Source organism: Hemicordylus capensis, chromosome 4 (genome assembly GCF_027244095.1).
Source record: "Hemicordylus capensis ecotype Gifberg chromosome 4, rHemCap1.1.pri, whole genome shotgun sequence".
Classification (NCBI taxonomy): Eukaryota; Metazoa; Chordata; class Lepidosauria; order Squamata; family Cordylidae; genus Hemicordylus; species Hemicordylus capensis.
In genome coordinates this window covers 187,545,678-187,571,777 of record NC_069660.1, presented here as the reverse complement: position 1 = coordinate 187,571,777, position 26,100 = coordinate 187,545,678, and the positions used below count along the sequence as shown (strand labels likewise).

The 26,100-nt window shown below is 45.5% G+C and overlaps 1 protein-coding gene across 4 annotated transcripts in view; it reads right to left on the bottom strand.

Annotated features, from left to right (window-relative positions):
* TRIO (trio Rho guanine nucleotide exchange factor) overlaps window positions 1-20,758 on the bottom strand; it is a 371,831-nt gene extending 351,073 nt beyond the window's left edge. The window contains exons 1-2 of one of the 4 annotated variants that reach the window (XM_053242690.1): window positions 20,666-20,758; window positions 15,738-15,804 (exon numbers count right to left, since the gene is read on the bottom strand). Coding sequence is in view for 2 of the 4 variants with exons in the window: in XM_053242687.1 (XP_053098662.1) it covers window positions 8,158-8,263 (106 nt within the window). In the remaining 2 variants the exon portion in view is untranslated. Of the gene's footprint in view, window positions 1-4,301; window positions 4,322-6,110; window positions 6,763-8,157; window positions 9,283-15,737; window positions 15,805-20,665 lie in introns of those variants that run through there. The other 3 variants (XM_053242687.1, XM_053242689.1, XM_053242693.1) reach the window with 3 other exon arrangements.
* Between the last annotated feature and the right edge of the window lie 5,342 nt (window positions 20,759-26,100).

The window sequence follows — 26,100 nt, the reverse complement described above, 5'->3', positions numbered from 1 at the left end:
GGCTATAACAGCCAACAAAATTATCCCTCCTCATCTCAAAGCTCTTTACCAACCTTTCCCTGGACAAAGAGGTTACCTTCAAGTTATCAGATGCTCATCCACACTCTGAAGCTGGGAGAGAGTTGCAAAGATACAAGGAGCTACCCTAGACAGAATCAAGTCAATGGCCCATCTAACCTAGTACGAAGTACCCTTACTAGAAGGACTCTCACAAAAGGCCTCATGGCAAGGTCCTTTTCAGTTGCGCTTCCAAAATTATTTTAAATGATTGAACTTGGGGCCTTCTATATGCAAAGTATGTACCCTGCCACTGAACTACATGGCTCCTTGGCACATTTCTTGATGCAAGACAACTGTATATCTAGGCTTTGCTGGAGAACTAGGTAGAGGTCCCACAACCCTTCCAAGCCAGTGACAAAGCACTCTTAGGAAAGAAAGACTTGCTGAGAAATGACATCACTACAGTGTCCTGGCTGTAGCCTCTCCTACCCTGCATTGCGATGGCTGAGCTCAGAACAAATGAGCTCAGCTTTCCAACAGCTTCCCTTCCCTGCCCAACTTTTCCCTTCCTCACAGTTCTACAAGCCAGTTCAGACAATAGTCTTGACATCCATCTCACGGTCATCCCAGCTAACCAGTGGCGGTTAGGACCTACCCAAGATAGCAGCTTCCCCTTAAGGATCAGGGGGGAGGCGGTGGGGGGAGGAATCCAGTGCCTTTGCATGTATACAGAGAGGCACACGCATGTGCTAAAATAAAGATATTGTCTATCTAGTGTTGCTCAAGTCACTATCCTAATGAAGCTTAACAATGAATGAAGACTTGGTTGCTCATTTAATAAGCAATGTATTGTGTGCCATTTAAAGAGCAGCCAAAAGTGATTCTCTCTCCTGCTTCTGCTCCCCCCCCCCACACTCTTCTATCTTCCTAGGTAGGTTTATTGAATGTTACAATATTTATTATAAACATTTATTTGTAAATGAAGGTTTAAAAGTTTTATCCAGCAAACTTATACAGAGTTCAGGGCTCTACACAAATGTGCTCTCAGATGGGCCATTTGAATCTTCTGTCTGCCACCTCAAATTCTAACCACTGTTTGAAGCCTCAAATTTGACTCAAATCATGCATCTAATGCTCTGGGTTTTTTAAAAAAGCAACAAAGGTAGTTTCCGCCTTGGAGACATTGTAAGAACCATAATACAAATGCAGAGACCTTCAGAGCTCATCTGGTCAGTGATTTATCCTGGAAGATGTTCAGTTTTTCTGTGTAAGATGTTCTGCCCCATATCACTATGATGACATACGAACTCCAGACAATTTGGAGTTTGGTGATTGTTGTTGTTATTAGGAGTATTATGGTTCTTACTATGTCTTCAAGGCTGAAAATTCCTTTGTTGCTTTAAAAACAAACCATTAGATGCATTATTTGAGTCAAATTTGAGGCTTCAAACTATGGTTAGGATTTGAGGTTAAGGATACCTAGTAGTGGGAACAGGTATTCAGGTGTTAAAATAAGCTGTGAAATTGTTTCTCTTTCTTCTCATTGCTGAGACCCATTCCAATGATACCAACATCCAAATTAACATGAAAATAAACATAGTGCATTTTAAGGGTTTTTTGTTGTTGAATATATATAAGCCAAATAGAACACCAAATCAGATCATAATCTATTTACAGAGTCAGAAAATTTGCACAGCAAACATTTCTAACAGAAAATGTTATGCAAAGAGGAAAATAATTACATGGAAAAAACTGCCAGAAAATTTTCCATTTCAAAATGTTTCAGAACCCATATCATTGACTATGGTAGGAAATTATGCATCCTGTTCAATGTTTCCTACACAAGCTTGCGTACAGATTGCATTGACCCACAAAATCAAAGAACATGTAGCATTTAAGTTGAACTATTTTTCATCTCTCTCAACTGAGAACAAACATTTAAGTGGGGGTTTTTTTGTGCGTTTTTGTTTTTTACAAGTAGCAATGTGATTCACACTTGGTACAGCCACTGAGGGCCAGACTACTTTGGGGTCTGGATGTAACCCACCAGTTGGCCAACTGAGACAACATATCCACTGCAACAGGTCTGCACGACTTCAGTCCTCCAACTGTTGAACTACAACTCCCAACATCCCTCACTACTGGCCACTGTGGCTGGGGATGATAGGAGTTAAAACCCAACAACAGCTGGAGGGCTGAAATTGTGCAGCCCAGTGCTGGAATAGTGTTTGTGTGTATCATTTTAAATGCAATAGAAAGCAGGAGGAGATGAAGAAGACAGGAAGAACTCCACTAAGCTTCCTGCTCTATCCCTACACCTACCATCAGTATGCCCCAAATGTGCCGTTATGTTTTCCTATAGCTTTAACGTAGCTGTTCCTATATTTTAAGCCAGTCACTTTTTGAAGTAGTCCAGTCCTCACTTTGACAGGCATATTCTTCGCAAAATGCTTTAACTGAGCCACAGAATTCATGCCTCTGCTTCTGTCAATCCTAACAAAACAGCTACAGAGAAAAGGAAATATTGTTGACCTGGAAGCAATCAATGGTGTATTTCCAATACAAATCCTACAGAAATTGCAACTCTCATTTATTCAAACTTGCTGCATCAAGGTACAACTCCTGAATGTTTGAGTAGCTCAAATTCATATTTCCACATGATTACTCCCCTCTCCTCATTGTTTGCATACCTGCAGTTGTCCTCTCTGTTCTTTAGCTACAGGGCATACAACATCCACAGCTAAGCCAGTTTTGACTTGCTACAGTGGACCTATTTGTTCTACTTTAACCTAGAATTCATATTAGTCTGTAAAGTCTTTTTTTTTTTTTAATCCAAGCATTCTAGCAGAACACAAAGAAGCCAGATGAGCCATTTGAACTTTTTTTTTTGTATTTGAGTTGTACTTCTCTGGTTTAAGTAGCCTTACCTCTAGTAAACTCAAGCAACTTTATACTCAGAAATCAAGAATCTGAAAGATGCTGAGATGCAGAGCCTGAATTTCACTGCTCATGGCATTTTAAAAATAAGTGCAATCAAGAAATAAACTTTGCTGTCATTAGCACTAGTTCATGTTCCACAAAAAATAGTTTTTAAAAACCTTCAAAGTCTATCATAACATTACATAATTTTCAAAACTTTGCTTGATCTAGTTTGTTCAAAGTCACCCCTCCATCTATTTCAAGATGATATTTTAAAAATGTAGACCACGAGGAGCTATGGTACACTTCAAAACTAGTAGGCCAAGTTATATAATTGCATGGAATAAGAAAGAATGAGGGGAGAAGCACATGAGAATTATCTTCTCAAGCCTTACTTGCCATGCTCAACGACACAGCAGTATGAAGTTTTGTGTTAACACATACTGCTTTTACATTCCACTTTTTAAATGGAGGCAGTTTAGTGCTACCAATACTGGTTTTTGCCCAGAAAAATTGGAAATTGAAACGAGGCAGAACCCTGCACATACCAAAGCATTAAGCCCACAAACTGAACAATATCATTTCAAAGTCTGCATTCTGGATTTGGCCAAAAGTATTACTGTGCCTGTTATTTCAAGCATTAAGGAAACATTTCCATACAAGTTACAACATGCTGAGAAATACATCCACTCTTTCGAGGAAATGGGCAGCTCTGCAGTGCTTTGAAGCAGTTTTCTTTCCTCCTCCTTTGAGACAACAGGGGCCCACCCAAGGGTCAACCCAGATTAAATTGGATTGCTGAATGTTTCTTTAAAAGAGAGAGAGAAGAGAACTGTATCTGATGGGGTGACAAACTGGATCAGGGCCTGGTACTTGGGGATTTTATCCCTCTCCCCCTGCCTCAAATCACACACACACACACACACACACAGCCAGCATGAGGGGGGCTATGCTATGCTCCTTTTTCTTTTGTTTTTAAAGCAAACACTGGAAATCTGATCATAGATAGTCTTATCTAGTTTGGTCCTGAAACCTGGAATTTTAAGTTCACACAGGGCAATCCTCTGGAGTCCAGCAAATACTGGTCAACATTTGAAGAACCAAGTAGGCACCATTTCTGTATTACTTTCTTAAAGATTTAAAGTGAAAACACTGACATTGCTCACAGCTCTCCTTAGAATAAGCACGTCTTTGCTTGAAACAATATGAGAAACCAAACAGACTTTCTTGGAACAGTGCATTATCAACCATACTAAATTACAAGCCATTTTACAGTACGCCTGCCTAGCCCACTCAGTTGAAGCCTCCCCCGATGCATTTAACTTGTTTAATAACCGACTGGCCTGAACACTGATGGTTTAAGCGAAGGTCAAAACACATACCAGTTTAGAGTCTCTAGTCCACTGGAAACAGCTAGCAGACCAAATTTAACACATTCTACGTCATAAAATGTTCACCCTTCCTAATGACTCACATACACCCTTCTAGCAGCTGCTGCACCATTCCAACTCCAAGCCCACTCCCTCCTTGCAGTTTTGAAAGACCAGTCGCTGTTGCTGCCCAGCGTCACATTTCTGCTTACACGCTTGAATCACCATTGCCACACACTCCCCCTGAAGCCTTGTGCCCCATGACCTCTTCAATTCCCTCCCTTTTTTGTCAGTTCTTGATCACTGCACTTCCCACTTTACATCAATTGCGCATACCTCCAGATGTCCACTTTGGCAGGTTTTCCCCTCATAAGCTTTACAACAAAGCAAATGGCGTTGACACAGAAAGACACCTCAGAAATATTGCAACCTATTTTAGAACCATGGCTTAGATGAGATTCAATGGTTCTTAACATAAGCCTTATCAAATTTTGTTTGAATCTAGTAGTCAACCCAAATATTTAGGAGCCAGACAATAGATGCTCAACAAAATGTTTGAACTCAGTAATGGACAGTATGGAGGGGGAGAGTAAACAGGTTTCTCTTTATCCCCTTTACAAGTAACATACTTAGAACTGAAATAAGACTGCATGGGACAAAAATGCTTTGTTAAATAACTCGACATCTGACTACTCTAGTCTAGGCACCATGGCTCCCAGAATTTTCAAGCCTGGGCTTAATATATCATGAGGTGGGGAGGAGAGAGAGTTGCCTGGCATAACCAAGTCAATGAGTTAACTCCTGTATTTTTACAGCCCTTAAAATCTTCCAGTCATTTACTACCCTACATTAACAACTTCCAAGGGCTTAAAGTGGTAACAACGCTACTGAATTAAAAGCCAAATAAAGTCTGAATCAGAACTCCTAGAACATAAAATATTTTAACCCAGACTTGCAAATAGTCACATATTCTATATGGGCAAGAATCACCTCCAGGCAGCTAGGAAGGCAAACCTGACAGAAGTCGGCTCTTTTCAGACTTCAAATGACTAAAACGGGAATACACAGGCAACCAGGCTAGTAAAATGGGCTAGTAACCTCTGCAGATTTATTTGCAAGACTGTTTTAGCTAAAGCCAGCCCATACCAGCCAACACTCTGTACTGAAAATCAGCCAAATGTTAAGCTATTACCAGCTTAGTTCTTATGTTGCAATCAGCACATGTCAGAACAACTTGGTTGTGCAGCACAAAGTAAACCAGGTTATTCCAGACAGAATGCCAACACTGAGCAGGTGCAAGCACTGTATCCACCGACTAGCAACTTTCACCCAGATTTGGTGACTTGGAAATAAATATGCCCTGCAAAGCAAAATACACTGTGAGCACAATGCTCTGAGATAGTTATCCCTGAAGCTACACAGAACAGAGCATCCCTTGGCCTCATGCTTACCGCAGTAATATTAAACAGTATCATGGATTCCAAAGGAATATGATCCGTGCAGTCCATCCTAGAAGTATATTTCATAGGAAAAAAAGAGCTCCTAGAAAGCCAGCCATGCATCTAGACAGACACCATCCTCATGGACCAGGTTTTGCCCCAATTAAGGTACTCTGAACTTGGGAGGCTTCTAGTTCCATCTCATTATGCTCATTTGTAGGGTACCCAAATATTGGCAGTTTTCAAGACTCCTTTCTCTATATTACCCCCACCCTTTTTTTTTTGTCAAAAAAAGACACAAGTAATCAAGCACTTATTTCAAACAATCAAAATCAATACAGATTCCCTCTATAACATCAGTGGGAGAAGCAAACATACCGACCTAACTCAGATGCCCCTTCCTTTTTCCAGCGATGAGTCTGCATTTCTTTCCCCCCTCCAACCTTGTCTAGCTAAGCTCAGTCCTTTTAAAGGCATTCAGATGAAGCAGCCAAGCCTGCTGCCCTCTCTCCCCGCCTTGAAAGGATGGTGAGTATCATAGAGGCAAAGGAGGAGGAACCAAAAGATACCGTCAGGAGAGAGGGAAAGCCCACCGACAGAATCTCCATTTCTGCTACTGGCCAAAGAGATGTGGGGAAGGAATCTCAGTCAGTCCTGGGGGCTTCCTGTTCTGCTTCTGCCTTCCCCAGTAGTGAGCATAGCAGGCAAGCATTGGTGTGGGCAGTCGCTGTTTCCCGTCCTCACCCAAACATTTCCATTGCCACCTGAATTCTGAGCAAGATCCATCTCTTTGCTTGGATTTGTTCAATAGCACAAGTATCCCTCTTCTGCACCAGATAGTACTGGCCCCTCAACTGAAAGCAGAAGAGAGATGGCTAGGGCTTCCATTTTTATTATCCCTGAAAGCAAGTCTCCCATTCCGCTTTGCACAGGAAGAGACCATTTCCACCTTGGCTTCAAGCCAGAGAGACGGGAGCCCTGTTCTCCCCTCTTCACGGAGTGCAAGGCAACCCCTCCAAGCTCTTGCTCCCATCTTAGGACCTTTTACCCACATATACACACTCCACCTCTACTCACAAGCTGTAAGCTCACTGAGAGTATTATAACTTGGCAACTGAAGACCGACAGAACACTGCAGTCAGCAGGCCAGCAACATACAAGCGACTCTTTTCCTTCATGTGTTTTGGGAAGAGGTTTGGGTATGAGAAGGCTGTTTACCTTCTGCTACCACCCTTTTTGCCCTCCATTTCATTTGCAGTGGTTATTCCCAAGGTGGGGTTGTGTGTGTGTGTGTGTGTGTGTGTGTGTGTGTGTGTGTGTTTTAAAGTTTTACCACCACTGAAACAGGATACAGGAAGGCTGCCATAACAGCTGGAGTGACCATGTAAGGGAAGCCTCCTGGCATTTGCCTTGTGCCCAAGTAGTTTCCGTACAGTTTAACCATGCAAGACACATGTGTTGCTTTGCTAACAGGCCCTCAGAAATCATACCATATGAGATCCAAAGCACAAAGGGACTCTGTGTTTAGGTGTCCATTCATTACGTCAGATTCATGAGAAAGCCTCCCCCTGGACATATTAATGAAATAAATTATATTTTTGTTATACAACTGAGCCATACAAAACTGTATTCACTAAAATGCAAAATGGCAAGAAAGTAGGGATATGTGGGGGTGGGGGAGAGAAAAAAGGAAGCACTTCTTTATTTTAAACAAAAGTCCAAATCAATAAGGCCATAGTAGAAGATATGGAATAAAATACTGCTCTTTTTTTTAACTGAACCCAAACAGAACCAGACAAAATGATGCTGTCATTCTTCACAACAGCTAAGGTGACCAGCAACTGTGACAAAGGCTGTTGATTGTGACATCCCCCCCAAAATAATACTGTACTCCACATAACAGTAAAGCTATGCTCTTCTGCACATTGTTTTAAGGAGAAGAGAAATGTGTAAAAAAAATGGGCATTATGACTAGGCATTAAGGTGCCAGAACAGGATAAAATTCTCTCCTATGGGGAGGGCTCTCTCTCCACCTCCACTCGTCTCAGCACCTCGATATCAAGCCGACAGTAAGAGATGGGTCAGTACAAGCATGGTCGTTCGACCACTTCTCCCCTTCGAAGAAAGCATGGTCACGGAACTGCAAGAATACAGGAGAGCAGCTTTCTCTTAGGAGTAAGATTTTAGCTCTGAGGCACAGAAGTCCACTAATACCTTTGCTCCCAGACACGGACATACAGAGCATCACCCTCACTGGCCTAACTCCCTGAGAAGCGGCCAGGGAGGAAAACAGATACGGAGATGCCCCCCCCCCCCACCGCGTTCGTCCCCCAAACTCCTTTACAAGATAAGATTCTCGCTCGCTCGCTCTCACACAGCCTCGTCCGCAAGCTCTCACTTTCCCAACCCCTAGTCAGAAGGCGACTCACCCGATCGGAAGAAAGCCGCAATGTCTGCGGAATCCTTGGCAGCGTCCTCCGCCCCTTCCCCGGCTGCGTTGCCGCTGTTGGAGGAGGCGGTCGTGGAACCGCTCATGGCTGCTAGACGCGGTTGGTGGTTCCTCCAGACCAGATCCCACGGCCACCGCCACTCTGATCGACCTCCTTGTTCTTCTTTGGCTGGATCCTGGCAGCAGCAGGAGACAAACAGTATCTACAATTTTGCCACCAGGTCCCCGGCTTCACGTTCTAGCAAAAACCCCAGGGAGGAAATCCATCCAGAGACACGATGGTGGTGGTGGTATAGTAGTGGTGATGATGATGATAATGGTGCAAAGAGGAGGAGGAGAAAGGGGAGAGAGGACGGGGGGAAAGAAAAGGGCGGCTGGTTGGATGGCTCGCTCGCTTGCACAGACAGCAGCAATGATTGTAATAATAGATGGAGGAGGCGATTGAAGGTGTGCGCGCAGAGATCACAGCTCTAGGGGAGCCCCCGGCAGCCCCCCCAGAGAGGCAGGGTGTGCAGCGCATGCATAAGCAATGGATGTATGCAGGAGCAAAAAAAACCCCAAAAGCAGAGACAATTGCAGGAGGGGGAAGGGAGGGCGCATGGATGGAAATGGGAGGAGGGGGCTGCAATCAGTGCAGCAGCAGGAACCTGGTGGGAGGGGGGAAAAGAATGGAAGTAAGCAAGCGGGCGGGCGCGCAAGCTGGAGGAAGGGTGTTGCAGTCTTTAGGGAGCAAGGCAGGAGCAGCTGCATTAACCACAGTGCCCTAGAAGGGTGCAGAAGCCACCCCGCTCCTCCATCTTGATTGCAATTGCAAAGGTGGGAGGGGACAGGGAAGGAAGGAAGAGAAACAATTCCCCGCCCAGGGAAGCGAAGGGACAAGAAAGAGAGGGAGAGGGCAGTCGCAAAACCGGGAGGGGCAGAGCAAGAGAGAGAGAAAGCGCGCGCCTCTCGGGAACTTCCGAGCCACTCCGTCAGCATTCGGCAGGTCTGGACAAGCTACACAGGAAGAGAAAAGCGTGAGCTCTGATTGGAGCTCAGAACTAAAGAAAAGAGCGCTTTTCTATTGGCCGTGGCCGTATTATAAGCAGCTGCCGGAACCCAACGAGGGTATTAATACATAGGTGCTTTAATATATAGGTCTTTAATGCGCCTTGTGAACGCATTACACAAAGAGCGCCCCCTTTCTGGAGGAGGCTATTGCAAGGCGTGCTTCCCCCTAAGAGACCAGCCTCCCTATAGATACATTAAAAAAATCCTTGGAAGACGTCAGTAAGCTGAAAGAAATGAGCATACAAAAGCAGTTCCATTGCACCGAGACAAGCCGAAAGCGTCAGACCCTGCAAGAACGGGAATAAGTTTAATTGGCCGGCCGTGTGGACGCTGCGTTGTTGTGAAGCCTTCGCCATATCCAGCTCGAATGGCTTCTTCTCGTGGTTTCAAAGAAAGCTTGAAAAAGGAGCTGAGCATTTCACCTCACCTGTTCCTCCGGGGGGCGAGGGGAGGGGGCGTGCAGTGTAAGAGAGAAGGATTGTTTGCTCCCCCTTGCTAGCAGAGCACTTCACCCAGGACGTTTTCACAGTTCAAATTCAGCCTGCGAGAGCTGAGCAGGACTCTGATCTTCCCTTGTTGAGTCTATGAAATGTGTAGACAAGGCTGCGATGTGGTTTTTCTCTTGGTTCGTTCTGTTGCACCTAGGGAGCACAGCAGATAGCTGCACTTGGGCATTTGTTATCTGTAGATGATGTCATGCAGTGTTTAAGAGGAGCTTTGTTTACCGGATGTAGTTATAGAGAGAGATGTACTAGACTTTCACTAACTCATCCTCCCATGTTAATGTTTTACAGCCTACCAAAGTACAGATCGTCCAAGAGACTGTGTCAAAAAACATGCATGATAAGGTACAAAAAGTTTGACCATCTAGAGGTGTTAAACTAGTTCTGGCATTTCCAAAAGTGACAGTCTTCTGAGTGGCTGCTGGGGTGTTTAAGCGGTGCAAGCATCCCAAAATGTCTTCTTAGGGCCATCACTTAGTCATAAGGTACATGGATAAAACAAGCAGTATCTGTTGGGGAAGAATATACATGATTCCAAACTGTCCCATCTGACTGACTTTGTTGGGGCTTAATCCCTTTCACACCACTCTGAAAAGGGTGTTTTCAATTTTTTCCTAACTGATAAAAAAGAAATATAACGTGTATTCCGGTAGCAAACCCCCCCCCCCCCCGCCCCATCATTTTATTTGTGTATGAACTTGAGTTATATTCCATTCCTCCGCTGTCATACTGCTTGGGGTGGCTGTCAAAATTAGCCAAACAATATAAAACCATACAAAATTAATAACCAAAAGACCTAGCTAAAACCAAATTTAAAAGCTGAAAGTTAGAAAGTTTAAAAAATGAAAAGCCCACCAGATAAAAGCTTTATTGCTTAAAGGAGTTCATAATTTCAAAAATGATATGCACATTTCCAGATCAGTACGGTGGAAGGTGTCTACTCACTCACTCCCTTCCCCCTCCCCTTTTCTTTTCACAAACATTCCAGCTGATCAGAATCTGCTTCAGTACAGTGAAAGCGGTTATGGGCCCTGAGCACATTAAATGGTCTGATTTGGGTTTGGTCCCACATAAAGTAGTCAAATTGCACATTTTAAGATGCAGGAAAGTCATCTCTACCAAATGGTATCTGTTTCAGCCATGTATCTTATGACTTAATTTATGGCCCCCTGTTACTCCTTTTCAGAGTGGTCTGAAAGGGGTTAAGCCCCTACAAAGTCAGTCAGGTTGGACAGTTTGGAATTATGTACGTTCTTCCCCAACAGATACTGCTTGTTTTATCCGTATACCTTATGATGTAAATAATAGCCCCAAGAAAGTGTTTGCGGGGGGGGGCGCTTGCTCACCCCATCAGCAGCTCATAAGACTGGCACTTTTGGAAATGCCAGAACTAGTTTAACAACTCTAGATGGTCAAACCTTTTGTACCTTCTCACACTAGTTTTTTTGACACAGGCTCTTGGACTTTGAACTCGACAGTGGAGTTTGCTCCAGCTCTGCCCATGATTAACTTTTGAAACAGATTAGCAGACAAGCTCCCTGTAGGTTGCATGTTTTGTTTTGGCACCTGCTGCAGTTTTTGAAAAACCCCTGTGCAACACTGATTTGGATGCTATATGTTTACGTTAACGTACATTATTTCAGTGCATTTATTACCATCTCCCACACTTTTTACACTTTCACTTTGTAATATTTTGCCCTGTACCTGTTTAAAAGAGCTTTCTTGTTCCTTTTAAAGATTGGCTAGGACAATTGTGGTGTTAGGTTTAGCAGTTCAAAATAACCCTGCTGCAGTTTGTGAAGTGTCCAATGCTGTACAATAGTGCATGACTCTTCATGCACACAGATTTGTATCTTGTCTGTATTGTGCATACCTGTATCTGCCCCATGCTCAGATTTAACTTCTAGGAAACTGAAGAAAGGGGCTGAAACCTGACAAGTGGCAACACCCATATTTTTAAAAGGCATCCCCAAAATGCAGGAAAGGGACAATGATTTACCAAGGCCACCAACTGAAAAGTTGCAAAGTGTACGAACTATTAGTGCCTATTAAGGAAAAACCTTGAGTTATTAAGATATATAAAACCTTAAGGTTATTCTGCCTTATGTACCCAATTTAACCATGTACCCATTATGTTAGTGGACATCTTTTAGCATCCCTAATCCAGAGTAGAGATAACTTAAAGTACGGCTTTCACTTAGAAAGTAAGTAAAGTTCAAGGAAAATCTGAACACGCAACAAGAACACAAAAAACACCAGCCTGCAATTCAGAATCTGAGCTAGAACACAAACAGCCAGCTCAATGTAAATGGATGCCCGAGGTGTGGCATGCAGTGCCGCCTGCCCCCAGCAGCACCCATACACACACACGCTGCCATAGTCTGCTTTGGCCATCCCTCCTTCCTTTCCCCCCTCAGGGTTCACACTGACTGCCTTCAGCTCTTGCCTCTCCACTACCTGTCTCATACAAGCCTTCCTTGCTTGCATTTTCAGTTTGCATTCATCCTTCAGAGCAAGCTAGAGGCAGCAAACAAGGAAGATGAGGTGCATTGCTCCTTCCTTGCACCTGTCCATCACATGTCTGGCAATGGCCAGACATGAAAAGGAGAGGGAAGGAGCATGCAGGGTGCAGGCAAGCAAGGTGGGAAGTTCCCCCCCCCCAAGAAACAAAAGGCATTGCTTTGAACTTTGATGGTATATGGGCAATGTTAGTATGACTAAGTCTGTTGTCGCAGCGGCTGATGGGAGGGATAGAGTTGCATTTTCTCATTCCCCACAAATGGCTCCCAAATCTATGAGCTCCTGCCATAGTAACAACTCTGCCAGTATCTACTTTTTGGTATCTAATGCACCATAGCCGTTTTTAGAAAATGTTACTCAGTTTTGTAGACGGTATGCAACTAGGGCAGAACTGAATTGCCATTCAATGCAACAGTGCTGCAGTTTTGTTTATCTCGATTTATGAAGTGTAAACACTCCTGTCTTCCGTATTCCATATTGGCTAGTAAAGCAGATTTTGTCCCGCCCACTATGACAGAAGCATTCTGCTAAAGAAAGGCAACGGGGTGAGGTTGTGCCAGAAGAATATAAAAGGATACATTCTGAAATAAAATGCACAAAAATATAACCTTGTATTTATTGAAATAAATAAAATAAATAAATTTCTATGCTGCCCTTCCAAAAATAGCTCAGGATGGTTTACATTAAAACAAAACTAAAATTAATTAACTATTAAAATAAAAAACAGTAAAAACAACATAAAACCATTATTAACGCAAGTAAAACCATTTGTAAAACCCTGGGAAACCAAGCCGAACCTTTACAGTTTAAAAACAGTTTAAAAACCCTGGAAGGCCAGGCCAAACAGAGTTCTTAAGGGCTCTCCTGAAGGCCAATAATGAATTCAGATTATGGATCTCTGCCAGGAGTGCATTCAACAGCCCAGGAGCAGCTACAGAGAAGGCCCGCCTCTGAGTCACCGCCAGACGTGTTGGTGGCAACTGAAGACAGACTTCCTCAGATGACCCTAACGTGCGGTGGGGATCGTGCAGAAGAAGGCACTCTCTAAGATAACTCAGACCTAAGCCGTTCAGGTCTTTAAAGGTAATAACCAGCACTTTGTATTTTGTCTGGAAACATATCGGCAGCCAGTGCAACTGTTTCAAAACAGGCATAATATGGTCTTTCCAGGTTGCCCCAGAGACCAATCTGGCTGCCACCTTGCCATGTCAACTTGAGCAAAAAGCACTTCATACATTTTTCCACAGCCCAAGGAGGTCATCCTCCAGAGTATGGGTTGTGGACTGAGCATGCTCCAAGACAGGACCAGTAAGAGAACTGAAGGCGTGGCTAGCATAATGTGTGGCAGGCGACCCAGCCCCAGTTCCGGTCCTGTCTTTGCTCCACGAACAGGTCGGTTCTGTTGCTCCTGCAATCTTCCGCTCTCTTGAGCTTGGCTGGCTAGCTTTCTACTCCTAAAGGGGAAGAGACTAAATGATACCAATTTACATCTGTTTTCTGTTTGGCAATTAATTATATTCACCTCCAGATTTTCCTGACATAACATTTCATATACATTTACAGTATGAGTGGAGGTCATTTCTCCTGTCTACAAAGCTGAGTATTTAATGGTGGTAGACAATTGTCAGTCTATGACCATTGTCATAGTAGACAGCAGTGTAGTTAGTATTGGGGCCAGTACCTTATACCATTTACTAGGTGAATAGCTAGATCTTTAGGTGAGGTCAGCACGTCCAAGCAGAAAAAGCACTGCTTGATCTCTTATGTAGCAATCTTGTTTGCCTCATGTACTCTTGTGTTTCCTGCTGCAAACATGTGAAGTGTGAACAGCAGAAGTGGTCCTTTGTACATATATTGGGCAGTTGGAGGTGCAGCTAAGTAATATTGGAGCCTGGACCTAATGAGCTAACAGCCCACCCACCCACCTTTTACAAGATAAGCATCCTCTGCTTATACATATGTACACACACACACACATACAAGATCTGGCTAATTTCTTGTTTGAAGACCCACTTGGATGTTCACATTTAGACATTATGAAAGCACCTGCAGAATAAACCACGTGTAGCAAGCAAGGTCTCAGTGGACATTTGTTTCCTGATTTTCCACCAGCTAGAAAAGGGCTTTAGAGCACTTTACAACAGACAAAAATAAAAATCAATGATGTATGTAGCCATGCTAGCTTGCCATAAGCAAGAACTTTATTATTGCCTTTCATCTTTAGCCCCTTGTTATACTGTTATCCAAACTTCACTGTGGCCTTGAAACTTATACCATTATATCATACCACATGCAGCATAAATATTGCAATCCCCACATTTTTGTGAAAACAGAAGCATTTACCATCACTGTTTCTGCCAGTATTTAAATAGCAATGAACACAGATTCAATCTTATCACTTAAATAAGCTGAATGTACTACTTTTTACATCAAAATATGCTAATGGAACAGTTAAACATTTTTTTAAGAATGGAAGTTGACGATTTCATAACTTCTTTGAATGCTGCACCAATTTCAAAGAAAAAAATAAAAGGCAAGTAGGACTTCAGTGATGCAGATTTTAAGATGGAGCATTAAGATGTGTTGTCCACAGCAGGGCTAGAAACAACTAATTTAATCAGAGAAGGGAATTGCCTTCCACATAACGTCGCATACAGTTTGGGCTTTTCAGCCAAGTAGCACAGTATTTAGCCATGTAGCATAAATCTGAAGAATCTCAAGTATAAGCAAGTTTTAACTCTTCACAGTTGTGGAAGAAAATGTGAGAGTGAGTGTGATATGGGTTAATTGCCCATGTAGTTATTAAATGTAATTAGTATTAAGTTAGCCCTAGGGTGGTCTTGTATTGGTCCAATCAAAAGCCAAGTCTGGTTTTAGTGGCACTATAAGTTTTAACTACACGTATAAATGTAAGAGCAGCTTTACTGTAGCAGACCAGACATTCATCTAGTCCAGCATCCTGTTTCCCACAGGTACCAGACGGAAGCATTTGAGTGATGGGCTATAGCTCAGTGGAAGAGCACTTGCTTTGCATGCAGAAGGTCCCATATTCAATCTCTGGCATCTCCAAGTAGGGCTGGAAAAGACCCCTGTCTGAAACCGTAGAGAGCCACCTGCCAGCAGAGATGAGAAATGGAAAATCTTCCATTTCTAAAATTTCTACTTGGTTACTTGAAAGACTAGAAAGATACAGTAAAGGGAGAAAAATATGGTGGAGATGTGTTGTTTTTTAACTGTATAAGTAGGTCAAACATGCCAAATCAGTTTACAACCTATTTAAGACATCAGAAAAAAATGTATAGTATATCCCCAAAACAAATGAACAAAAATCCACTACACTTTATGCAGGTGAGGGGGAAATTTGCATGGGGAAATTTCCCAATCCAAAGTTTTCCAGAAAACCTATGTCTCTGGCTGCTAGTTAGCACAAACAATATTGAACTAAGACAAATGTCTGGTTTGTTATAAGGTAGCTCCCAGTGCTCACCTTATTATGCTGTGAGCAGAAGCTTTCCTCAATTTGTCCTCAGCCTCTGGTGTTCCGATTCTACTACCTGTGAATATGGAATCTGATTAGCTATCATCGCTAATAATATTAATAATAATATTTTCTTCATGAATGTGTATAATCATTTTTCTTCAAGCCATCACCGCATGTTATGAATACAGTACTAGACAGAATACAATTAAATGGCGGAGGGGACAATATACCTGGGCCCCTGAAAGAGGGGGCCCCACTAGCTGGGTGACAGCTGTTAAACCATAGTTTCAATCTTTTTACAAGCAGCAGAGTTTAGACAAATCATGATGTTGACAGCACACAAACTGAAGATGTAAAGAAAATATGGAGGAGAGAGTGTGCTGGTCTGGGGAACATAGGAAGCTGCCATATACTAAGTCAGACCATAGGTCCATCTCGCTCAGTATTGTCTTCACAGACTGGCAGCGGCTTCTCCAAGGTTGCAGGCAGGAATCTCTCTCAGCCCTATCTTGGAGAAGCCAGGGAGGGAACTTAAAGCCGCACTCACAACCAAACTAACCATGATTTGCAGGGGCCTAGCTTTAACTGAACAAGGTAGGTGGGTGGGGGGAACAAATGTCTCTGGGACCCTGAGTGCCGGGGGTTACAGCTTGCTCTTTGTCCTCTCCCTTGTACGAAGGCAGTGTGGGGCAGGGCCCACTCCATCCTTGCTATATCCCTGATGATTGAGTCATCTGCACCAACCCAAGACTAAACCATTGAACCGTGCAGATGGAATTGGCAGGCTCTCTGTGGTTGGGTACTTGGGTTCACAGGAAACTATTATTATAATTCACGTATTTCTCACGGCACTGTAGTGTGTCCTAGCCCAAGAGTTATGGTCCTACATAGCTCTTGTATTGTCTGCTTGCAAGCATGCCTTTTCTCTCTTTGATCACATTTTCTTGAGCACACTGAAGGTCAATATATACTTAGAAGTTCAATGAATTTTCTTTTGTAAGTTTTACTGCTTCCTTTATGCAGCAAAAAAAGCCTGAAGAACAAGTTTCTTTACCTCTTCCAATTTATTGAGATAGAAAAGCTTGCCCAGACATGATTTGCTAGGCCCTTCCTAGGAGAACCAGAAAGGTACATTCAGTGATGCTACACTATAACATTTTTTTAACAAGAGGTTTGGCATTACCAAACACACCTGACTAAATTAAGTACTTGCAGTGGATAATGGAATGGATGCACAACACACCGATGTAAGTCGATATAAAAATTAAAACATAAACTTTATCACTGAACAATCAGAAAGTGCATTTGCAATACTGAAAATGTACATCCTTTTTTTGTAAAAAAAGTATAGGATCAATACAGAGACTGAAGAAGTTCATCTGAATCTCTAACCACTGGTGTAATATACGATCGAAACTTTAAATTAAATGGTGAGTTAGATTTTAAGACTGTGAAGAAATGTTTAAATAGATGAAACTATGAAGGCAAAATCAAACATAAGAACAGCCCTGCTGGATCCAGTCTAAGGCCTATCCAGTCCAGCATCCTGTTTCACACAGGGGTCACCGGATGCCTCTGAGAAGCTCACGGGCAAGAGGTGAGATAGGGTTGCCAACTAAGGATTTTTATAGAGGACTTGTGGCTATTTGGGGGACCAAATGACTTTTTTTGCATGTGTTGTGGTGTCCAAAATGCAGCTGAAACTTTTTGTTCGCTCATGCGCAGCTTCTATTCCTCTCTTCTGTCTCCTTCCCCTTCCTCCTGACCATCCATCAAAGGAGGAGCCAGAAGGGAGGTTCTGCTTCAGTGGCAGGTTGTAGACTTACGTGATGCAGAACCACGGATAGGTGGGCCTGGCAGGTGCAGCTTCCTTCCTTCATGTGGTGGTGGCGGCAGCAGTGACCAGTTAGCTAACTAACAGTACTCAATTAGCAGCTACCCCTGCTAATTGAGCAAAAAAGGTAAAGGTAAAGTGTGCCGTCAAGTCGATTTTAACTCCTGCCGCCCACAGAGCCCTATGGTTGTCTTTGGTAGAATACAGGAGGAGTTTACCATTGCCTCCTCCTGTGCAGAATGAGATGATGCCTTTCAGCATCTTCCTATATCGCTGCTGCCCAGTATAGTAGCAGCAGGAATTTGCACCGGCAAGTTTCTGCTTGTTAGTCAAGCATTTTCCCGCTGTGCCCCTGAAGGTGAGCAAAAAGGCACCTTTTAAAGTGGCGAATCTCTTCAATTTATCTTGGGGAGAGCAACTGCCCTATCCAACCCAAGCACAGCATTCCTGCAGTGGCTGATGCTGGTGTTACCTTGTGTTTCTTTTTAGATTGTGAGCCCTTGGGGACAGGGGAGCATCTTCTTATTTATTTTTCTTTGAAACCACTGTGAAACCTTCTGTTGAAAAGTGATCTATACGTGTTTGTAGTTGTAGAGAACAGCAAGCGACTGGGAGACTGTGCACACATCCCTGTGCCAGCATGCAAAGAGGCTGGCCCAATAGCTAGCGGACTACTCTGCCTCGAGCCAAGAGGTGAAGTTGCTGGCCTGGCTGGGAAGAGCCGGCTAGGTGACCCTTGGGGAGGAGGACAGTGTGTGTGGTAGACCTAACCAGGAGATGGTTATGGTTAAGAAGCAGGGGCCTTGAGAACTCTGCACCTAGACAGCAGACTGAGCAGACATGCAGCTCACCTGGTCATCAGCTTCACAGTGTGAATACAATAAATAATTGTATTTATTCTCAAATTATCCACTTGTTATCAAAATATGCATATATACCACCAATAAAATATGCCATTTTTATGCAAAATCCATCAATCAATCTTTATTGATATGGTCACAGACCAGCAAACAGTTCAGGTGGGGGGGAAGACACAGGTGAGTAAACATGATACAGTAACACATTTGGAACTATACCTATACTATACAGAGTAAATTCATAAGAACATAAGAACAGCCCTGCTGGATCAGGCCCAAGCAGAGGCATATCTAGGGAAAATATCACCTAGGGCAAGCAGTGAAATTGCGCCCCTGTCAAAACAGGAATGATGGGACTTGTAGTAAACAATATCTGGAAATCCATGTTAAAAGTAACACTGTACCATCTAGACATGGTTGTTGATCAAAGCCTGAAAACATGAGCCATCTCTGTAAAAGACTTAGAACAACAGTCAGGAGTTATGTGAGGATTCCAAGTGTCATTTTCTCTGTCTCATCTCATCTTTTTAAAAAACATGACTTTGTCCTGGACCTAGAGGATCACCTGTCCAAATAGCCACTAGCAAAATAGGGGAAGAAGAAGGTGGGGGGGTGGCGCGGATCTATAAACCAGGGAATGATTCCTGCAAGCCTTTGTCTTGTGATGACTGTTGGCTCATCATGGGGTATATGTGCATTCACCAAACTAGTGTTTGCTTTGACACCAGGAGGGAGGAGGATACATTAGTTTGCCACACTAGACAGAGGCATTTGCAACAGGAGCAGACAGCCAAGTTCTGCCAGGGCCAAAACCAGCCCCTGCCAAACTAAGAAATCATTGTGATTTCCCCCTTCCTGTCACAAGCAGTGTGCTGTTCTTTTATCATTGACTCTAACTCTCAGATATCCCAGTCATGGATGGAAAATTCAGGGTCAATTTACAAGAGACACATTTTCTACATGGAAGTTTCTTCTTTGCAGGTGTTGTGCAGAAACCCATGTGTAGTGATCAATACATCTATATATTTAATTCTCCTGGGTGTGCCAGGGAAAAATGCGTCCCGGCAGCCCAGCTGATTGGCTGGGCTGCAGGGCGCCTGATTGGCTGGTGCACCCAGGAGAACAGCGGTGGCGGCAGCCATGGCTGGGGAGCCAGGCGGGCCTGGTCGCGGAGGTGAGGCGGCGGGCCTGGCCGGGCCCGGCCACGGAGGCAAGGCGGCGGACATGGCTGCGCCGCCGGGCCAGGTGGCGGTGGCGGGCCAGGCGGCGGCGCGGGCCAGGCGGCGGCGCAGGCTAGGCGGCGGCGGGCCCCAGCCTGGCCGCAGATGTGAGGTGGCGGGGGCAGCCTGGCCCGCCCGACAGCGCGGTAGTGGTGGGGTGGGGGCGGCCCAGCCCGGCCGCGGGACTCGGCACTCAGGTCAGCTAGTATGTATCTATTCCGCCAGGGCATAGCAAGGTTGGAATGGGCCCAGAGATGAGATTTTAAAATGGGCCCCAGCCCCTCAATGTCCAGGGCCTCCACGCACCCCAGGCCCCCAAGGATTTAAGTCTGATATTTCAAAATAAGTAAGCTGCCTGGAAATACATTTCACTGAATACATACACGCACACTTCACAATATATAGCGATATACATTGAGTACTATATATTTGTGCTACTTTTAATGCCTAGAACACACTAGAAACACTATTTATTAAAATAGGCCCCTCGCTGCAGATTAGCAAAGGAGACTTTCAACCATGCAGGGTGAGCCTATGTATGTTTTCTCAGAATTCTGAACAAATTCAGTAAAGTTTGATTCCAGGAGGTTTTTCAAATGGGGCATTCCTCTGGAATGAAGGTGCTGCATTCACATGTTGGCTAGATTTACCCTGAAGTCCCTGCGAGTTATTAGGGAGCAGTTCACACACACACAAAACAAAATAAAACAAAAGCACAACACATGCTTCACAGTTCTCACTCAGACCTTCTGGGTTGCAAAACAACTTGAACATAAGTGCATTTATGAATGAATGAATATAATATTGTTCCAGAAGTTTTTGTAATTTTCTTCCATGAAACAAGCCATTTATAGGGCTTTTTAGATAGTTTTTGTTTTTAAAGCTAGCAAAGTTTCCACTCTGTTTTAAATTAAATATTCAGACTTCTCAGTCTCCCCACCACCACCACCCATATCAAAGCCCTATGGCAAGCAGATCCCTATATATGGGGGGGAGTAAACCACAAAAAGGAATTCACAGTACCTGCCAAAAGCTGTGCTGGATGTTCTGGGCAGAGGGTCTGCTGCTGCAGAGAACTATGCCTGCCTTCTTCCTGGCTTCCTTGGGGCCTGCCGAGTTCAGGCTTCAGGGAGGCCTACACGGAGGCCTCTCTGTAAGCCCCGCCCACCCGCCAATCAGCTGAGAGGCGGGGAGAGAACTTGAGAATTGCTGCTCTGCAGTTTGCAGGCCCCCCACCAGTGGCCGATCGTAGGCCACGCAGAAGGCAAGCAGGATGGCAAGTGGCTGAGAGGCCCTGGGGCTGGGCAGGTGGGCAATGGGGTGGGGGTGGCAGGAACTGGCATGGCGCCCCTCCCTCAGTGGCGCCTAGGGCACGTGCCCTGCCTGCCCCACCCCAGTTCTGCCCATGGGCCCAAGGCCCATCTAGTCCAGCATCCTGTTTCACACAGTGGCCCACCAGATGCTGCTGCAAGCCGACAGGCAGGAGTTGAGGGCATGCCCTCTCTCCTGCTGTTACTCCCCTGCAACTGGTACTCAGAGGCACCCTGCCTTTGAGGCTAGAGGTGGCCTATAGCCCTCCGACTAGTAGCCATTGATAGACCTCTCCTCCATGAAGTTATCCAAACCCCTCTTAAAGCCATCCAGGTTGTTGGCTGTCACCACATCTTGTGGCAAAGATTTCCACAAGTTGATTATGCATTGTGTGAAAAAGTGGGATATGTTCCTTCATAAGGGAAGGAACAAAGTCACTTTTTGGGTAATGGATATTGACTTTTTTCACCATCTGGACCTGGCAACCCTTCATTCCTGCTGTTGCTCCCCTGCAACTGGTATTGAGAGGCATCTTGCCTCTGAGGCTGGAGGTGGCCTATAGCCACCAGACTAGTAGCCACTGATAGACTTGTCTGCCGTGAATTTGTCCCTTTTAAAGTTTGGTGATACTGTGATTTTTAATGTGTAATGAATAATCAGTAAGTGCTACAGTTTGAATTTTTACTAATACCGTCAGTCAATTTGTTTCAATCAATTATGAAACTTAATTTATTCTTAAAAAATAATTGTGGCATCAGGAAATACAAATCTTTCTAGAATGTACAGGGCACCCACCCACCCCGGTGGGGGCGGGAGGCTCTTGCCATGCTTTTCCTGGGTATATTCAGCTAGACAGTTGATTTGAATGCACAACACAATGATGTCTCTAGTGCTGCAGATGCAGCCACCCAGGTGAGTGTGTCTTTGATAGCAGAGTTCAGACCTTGGTGGAAATGGAAATGTCAAGCAGTTCTATTCCACTATGTATTAGCTACTGGGCAGTGGAACTTGGCTACACGGTGAGCCACAAAATATCTCCCTTAGTGCAGTTCCTGTAAGGCAAATTCAGCAGTACACATTCATTAGAATCCTTAGTCAAGGCCCACACAAAGTCATCCTGCATCGTCAAATACACCATTTGTTCCAGGCAGAAGGGAGGCCCTGGTAAGAGCAGCCGCAGAAAACAGGCCCACCATTAGGGATGTACATGGAACTGGTTCGGAGGCCCTTTATGAGCCTCCAAACTGGTTTGAAGAACCAGCGGTTCCGCTGGTCCAAAGGTGTCAGGGAAGCCGCTTTAAGAGCGGGGGAGGGTGTGCTCCCCCCTGCGCGCCCTTCAGTAAGACAGCTGATCGGGGCGGCAGCATACCTCCCTGCCGCCCTGTTGGCCGGATATGACCGGAAGTCCCTGACACGCCTGCGCATGCAGGTGATATGCGCGTGTGCAGGTGCATCGGGGACTTCCAGACAACGGCGGAAGCGTGGCAGCAGGAGGTACACTGCCGCCCTGATCAGCTGTCTTACTGAAGGACGCCGGTGGGCGGAAAGCAACAGGAGGGGTAAGTGCACCCTCCCCCACTCTTAAAGTGGCACCCCCGCCACCTTTGAACCGCCCTGCCGTGGTTCCATGCACATCCCTACCCACCATGAGGTACACACAACAATGGTTCAAAGAATAAGCCTGTGAGCACATCTCAGACAAGAGCTAGCACTGGTTCAGGAACCCACAAAGTCTGTCACAGCTCCTTTCAAATTGTTCCAGCAGGGGTGCCACCAGAGGAGAGGGCACAAAAGAGGTGGTTGCTCCAGAGAGCACTGGAGAGGCAGCTGAGGCCTTGGCAGTGGCAGAGGGCAGTGCGGGGGCAGCACGACGTACCTGTAAAAGTCTTTACTAGCAAGACTTCTGGCACCTGGAAGCCATGGGGAGCAGTGGTACCCCACCCAGCATCCCACATGCCAGCTGCCCCACCTATGACACTCACCTGGCTGGCCACTGCAATAGGCAGGGCAGCTGCCACATGGGATTCTGGGCAGGGCGCTGCCCCCCCCGTGGCCTCCACGTGCCAACAGTACTGCCAGTAAAGAATTTTAAAGGTACCTCTCACCACCACCCCACCCCACGCTGCCCTCACCAGGCAAGACCACCACTGGGTCTTGCATGCAGGGGACACACTTTGGTTCACAGGACACTCACGTCATCATGGAGGACATCAAGCAGTTGGCCAGAAGGCAGAAACCGGAGCCATAACTTCATTGGACACAGAGTCCATGTTATCTCCCAGTCAGGGCCAAAATACAGCAGCCTCGTTATACTTGTAGGAAATGAGATATGGGTAGGGGACACAAGTCCAAATTCAGGACTGAGAGAGTCAGGAACACACCATGGTTCAAGCCAGGTAGATGGTCAGGAACCAGAGGATCAGAAATAAATCTAAGGCCAAGCCATATAAGCAATCAAGAGCCAGAGGGTCCAGCATCAAGAGTCAAGGTCAAGCTAGAGGTTACATCAGGCAGACAGGAGATGCCAGCGAAACAATTGCACCAGAGTAAAGAAGTCTGGTACTGAGGCAAAGCATGCTTCAGACAGGAAGCCTCATACTTTTCCTGTTTGCAGGGAAATCGGTAACAGGCCTCACAAGGTGGGGCCAGCATAAGGCCAAGAAATTCAACAACTGTTGTAGTAGAGCAAATCACCACCAAAGGCAGTGTGGAGCAGAGTCCTAGCCACAGGGAACTCTGATGAACACAAGGGGTTGGACCACTGGGCAAGTGCTGTTGTTGGCCTCTAGCAGCAGCTGTTATTGTGGTCACTACAATGGGAAGGAACAAAGGGCTCCTGTGTTGCTGCCTCTCAAGCACGCCCCACATTTTTGCTGACCTTTGCAGCAGAGCACTCCAAAAGATACCAGGCACACTCAGTGATGACAGTAAGTGGTGCCCCTGTATCTATCCCATTTGACTGTACTCTCATTAAACTTCCTTTTGATTTAATCTAATAGGACTCAAGGAGTTGCTGGTTAAGAGGTGGGAAACGGAGGATGAACTGGTCAAGAGAGGGGTGCTCAGCAAGGCTCACTGCAGAGTTGTCACGGAGCGAGCCGGCCAGGTGGGCTCTGGCGAGCCGGCCAGGTGGGCTCTGGTCCTCGTCTCATGCTGCCCTGTCTGGAGAGGGAGGAGAATGGCCGACCAGTCACAGAGGCATAGTTGGATTGCTGCAATAAAGAAATACACAACGAATGGGCAGGGGAACTTCTAGTCAGTTCTGCTGCTTCAGAGATGGCGGAAGGGGAGGGGAAGCAGAATGGTCAAGAGCAACTTCAAATCTCCCCAGGAGCTACCAGTTGCTCGCAAAGGACATTTTGCCCATCCCCATTTTACATGAAAGGCTAGACTAGCCCTCTTTGGTTTAAATATAACTAGCTGATCTGGCATAGTCCATCTGCGCCCCTAGTTCTCCCTGTCTCTCCTCCCCATCTTCATTCCCCCCTCCCTTCAGCTCCAGTCCGTTTCCCCCCTCCCACTCTGCTTTCCCTCCCCACCCGCCAGTAGCACTTTTCCTTGCTGGCTGGCCTGGCTGGTGCTTTCCCTCCCTGTCCCCCAGCAGTGCTTTCCTTCCCCGCCGGCGGTGCTTTTCCTCTGACCAGTGCTTTCTTTCCCCGCCCACCAGCAGTCCTTTCCCTCACAGGCTGGTCTGGCCGGCGCTTTCCCTCTCTGCCCACTGGCCGGCTGCCGCCATTGTCTCCCTGTCCCTATCCACGCAGCTGCTCACAAACTCTCTCGAGAGCTGCCACACATGGGATTAGCGAGGGGTACGCCTTGGACAAATATATATAAAGAAGATTAACTCAAACAATTATGTTCCTGGCTTTTACCAATCCTGAAATGTGCATTTAAGAAGGAGGGAGGGTGGTAGCATCAGCCAAGAAAGAAGCACACAGACATCACTGGAATGTAGCTGGAACCTATAACAGGAGAAAGAAGGAACTTGCATGTGCCTTCTGGCCAGGGCTTCACAGCACACTCCTGGCCTGGCCCCAGTCCTCCTTGTGATTGGCTGGTTTCATATTCCACCTCAGCCCACACCTCCCTTTGTCTGATTGACAGGCATAGCAGTGAGGGAGGGGTGGGCTGCAACTGAGCATGTAGCTAGCCAATCACGAGGAGGAGTGGGAGGAGACATTGTAGGAGAAGAGGAAGAGGGGTGTCAGGCAGAGGACACACTGTGGATCCACTGATCTAGAGGATATAGTGCAGCAGTGGCTTCGAGAGGCAGGAGGGTTTTGCACACACTCCCTAAGAACCACCTGTTGTACACTGGGGACCATGCTCTATAGACATCGAGGTAGAGGCAGTTCTTCTTCTTCTTCTAAAGGTGTGAATATTATTAAAAGTGAAATAGTGAGTATTTCTGGAACCTTTACATAGTGTGTAGGAATTTCAGCCTTATCTGCATACCCCTAGATCACTATGCACCCCTAGTTGGAAGCAAGACACACTGAGGCTGATTTAAGGGAGCTTGCCTGCAAGGAAAGCTGCAATTCAACACAAATCCTCATAAAAGGGGAAAACTAAAGCTCCATCCTTTGCATTATGATGATGATGATGATGATGATGATTACATTTTATATCCCTATTATTATTTTTACATTTTATATTACTTGGAAGTAAGTACCATTATACAAAGGGACTTACTTTCGATTAAATATGCCTAGTATTGTGTTGTAAATAAGGGTGCCTGTTCGCAGAGGGTTTCTGTCTTTGAAAAGATGATATCTTTAAAAGTGACTCTGTATAATCTTGGTTGCCCAGTCGGCCCCAGGAGCTAGGGCAGCCTGCCATCCTGCTGTGGCTGCTGCCACCACTATGTTTCCTCTATCACTCTCCATGTATTTCTTCTTCTCTATTTGCCATGCTCCTCAAATCATGGCCAGCTGGGACAGAAGCTGCTGTCTTCTCAGCAGCTTTTCTAGCCCCACCTGGCCTCACTGGCCACCATGTTTGGTGGCAGCTGGTGAGGTCAGGGCGGGTGAGAGAAGCTGCCAAGCAGACCGCAACCTCTACCCTGGCAATCTTTTGAGTATTTTGGGGCAGTGGTGCTCTTACCCCTGGATGTTGGGGCCAAAGTCAGGGCCTCCACACTCCCTGGG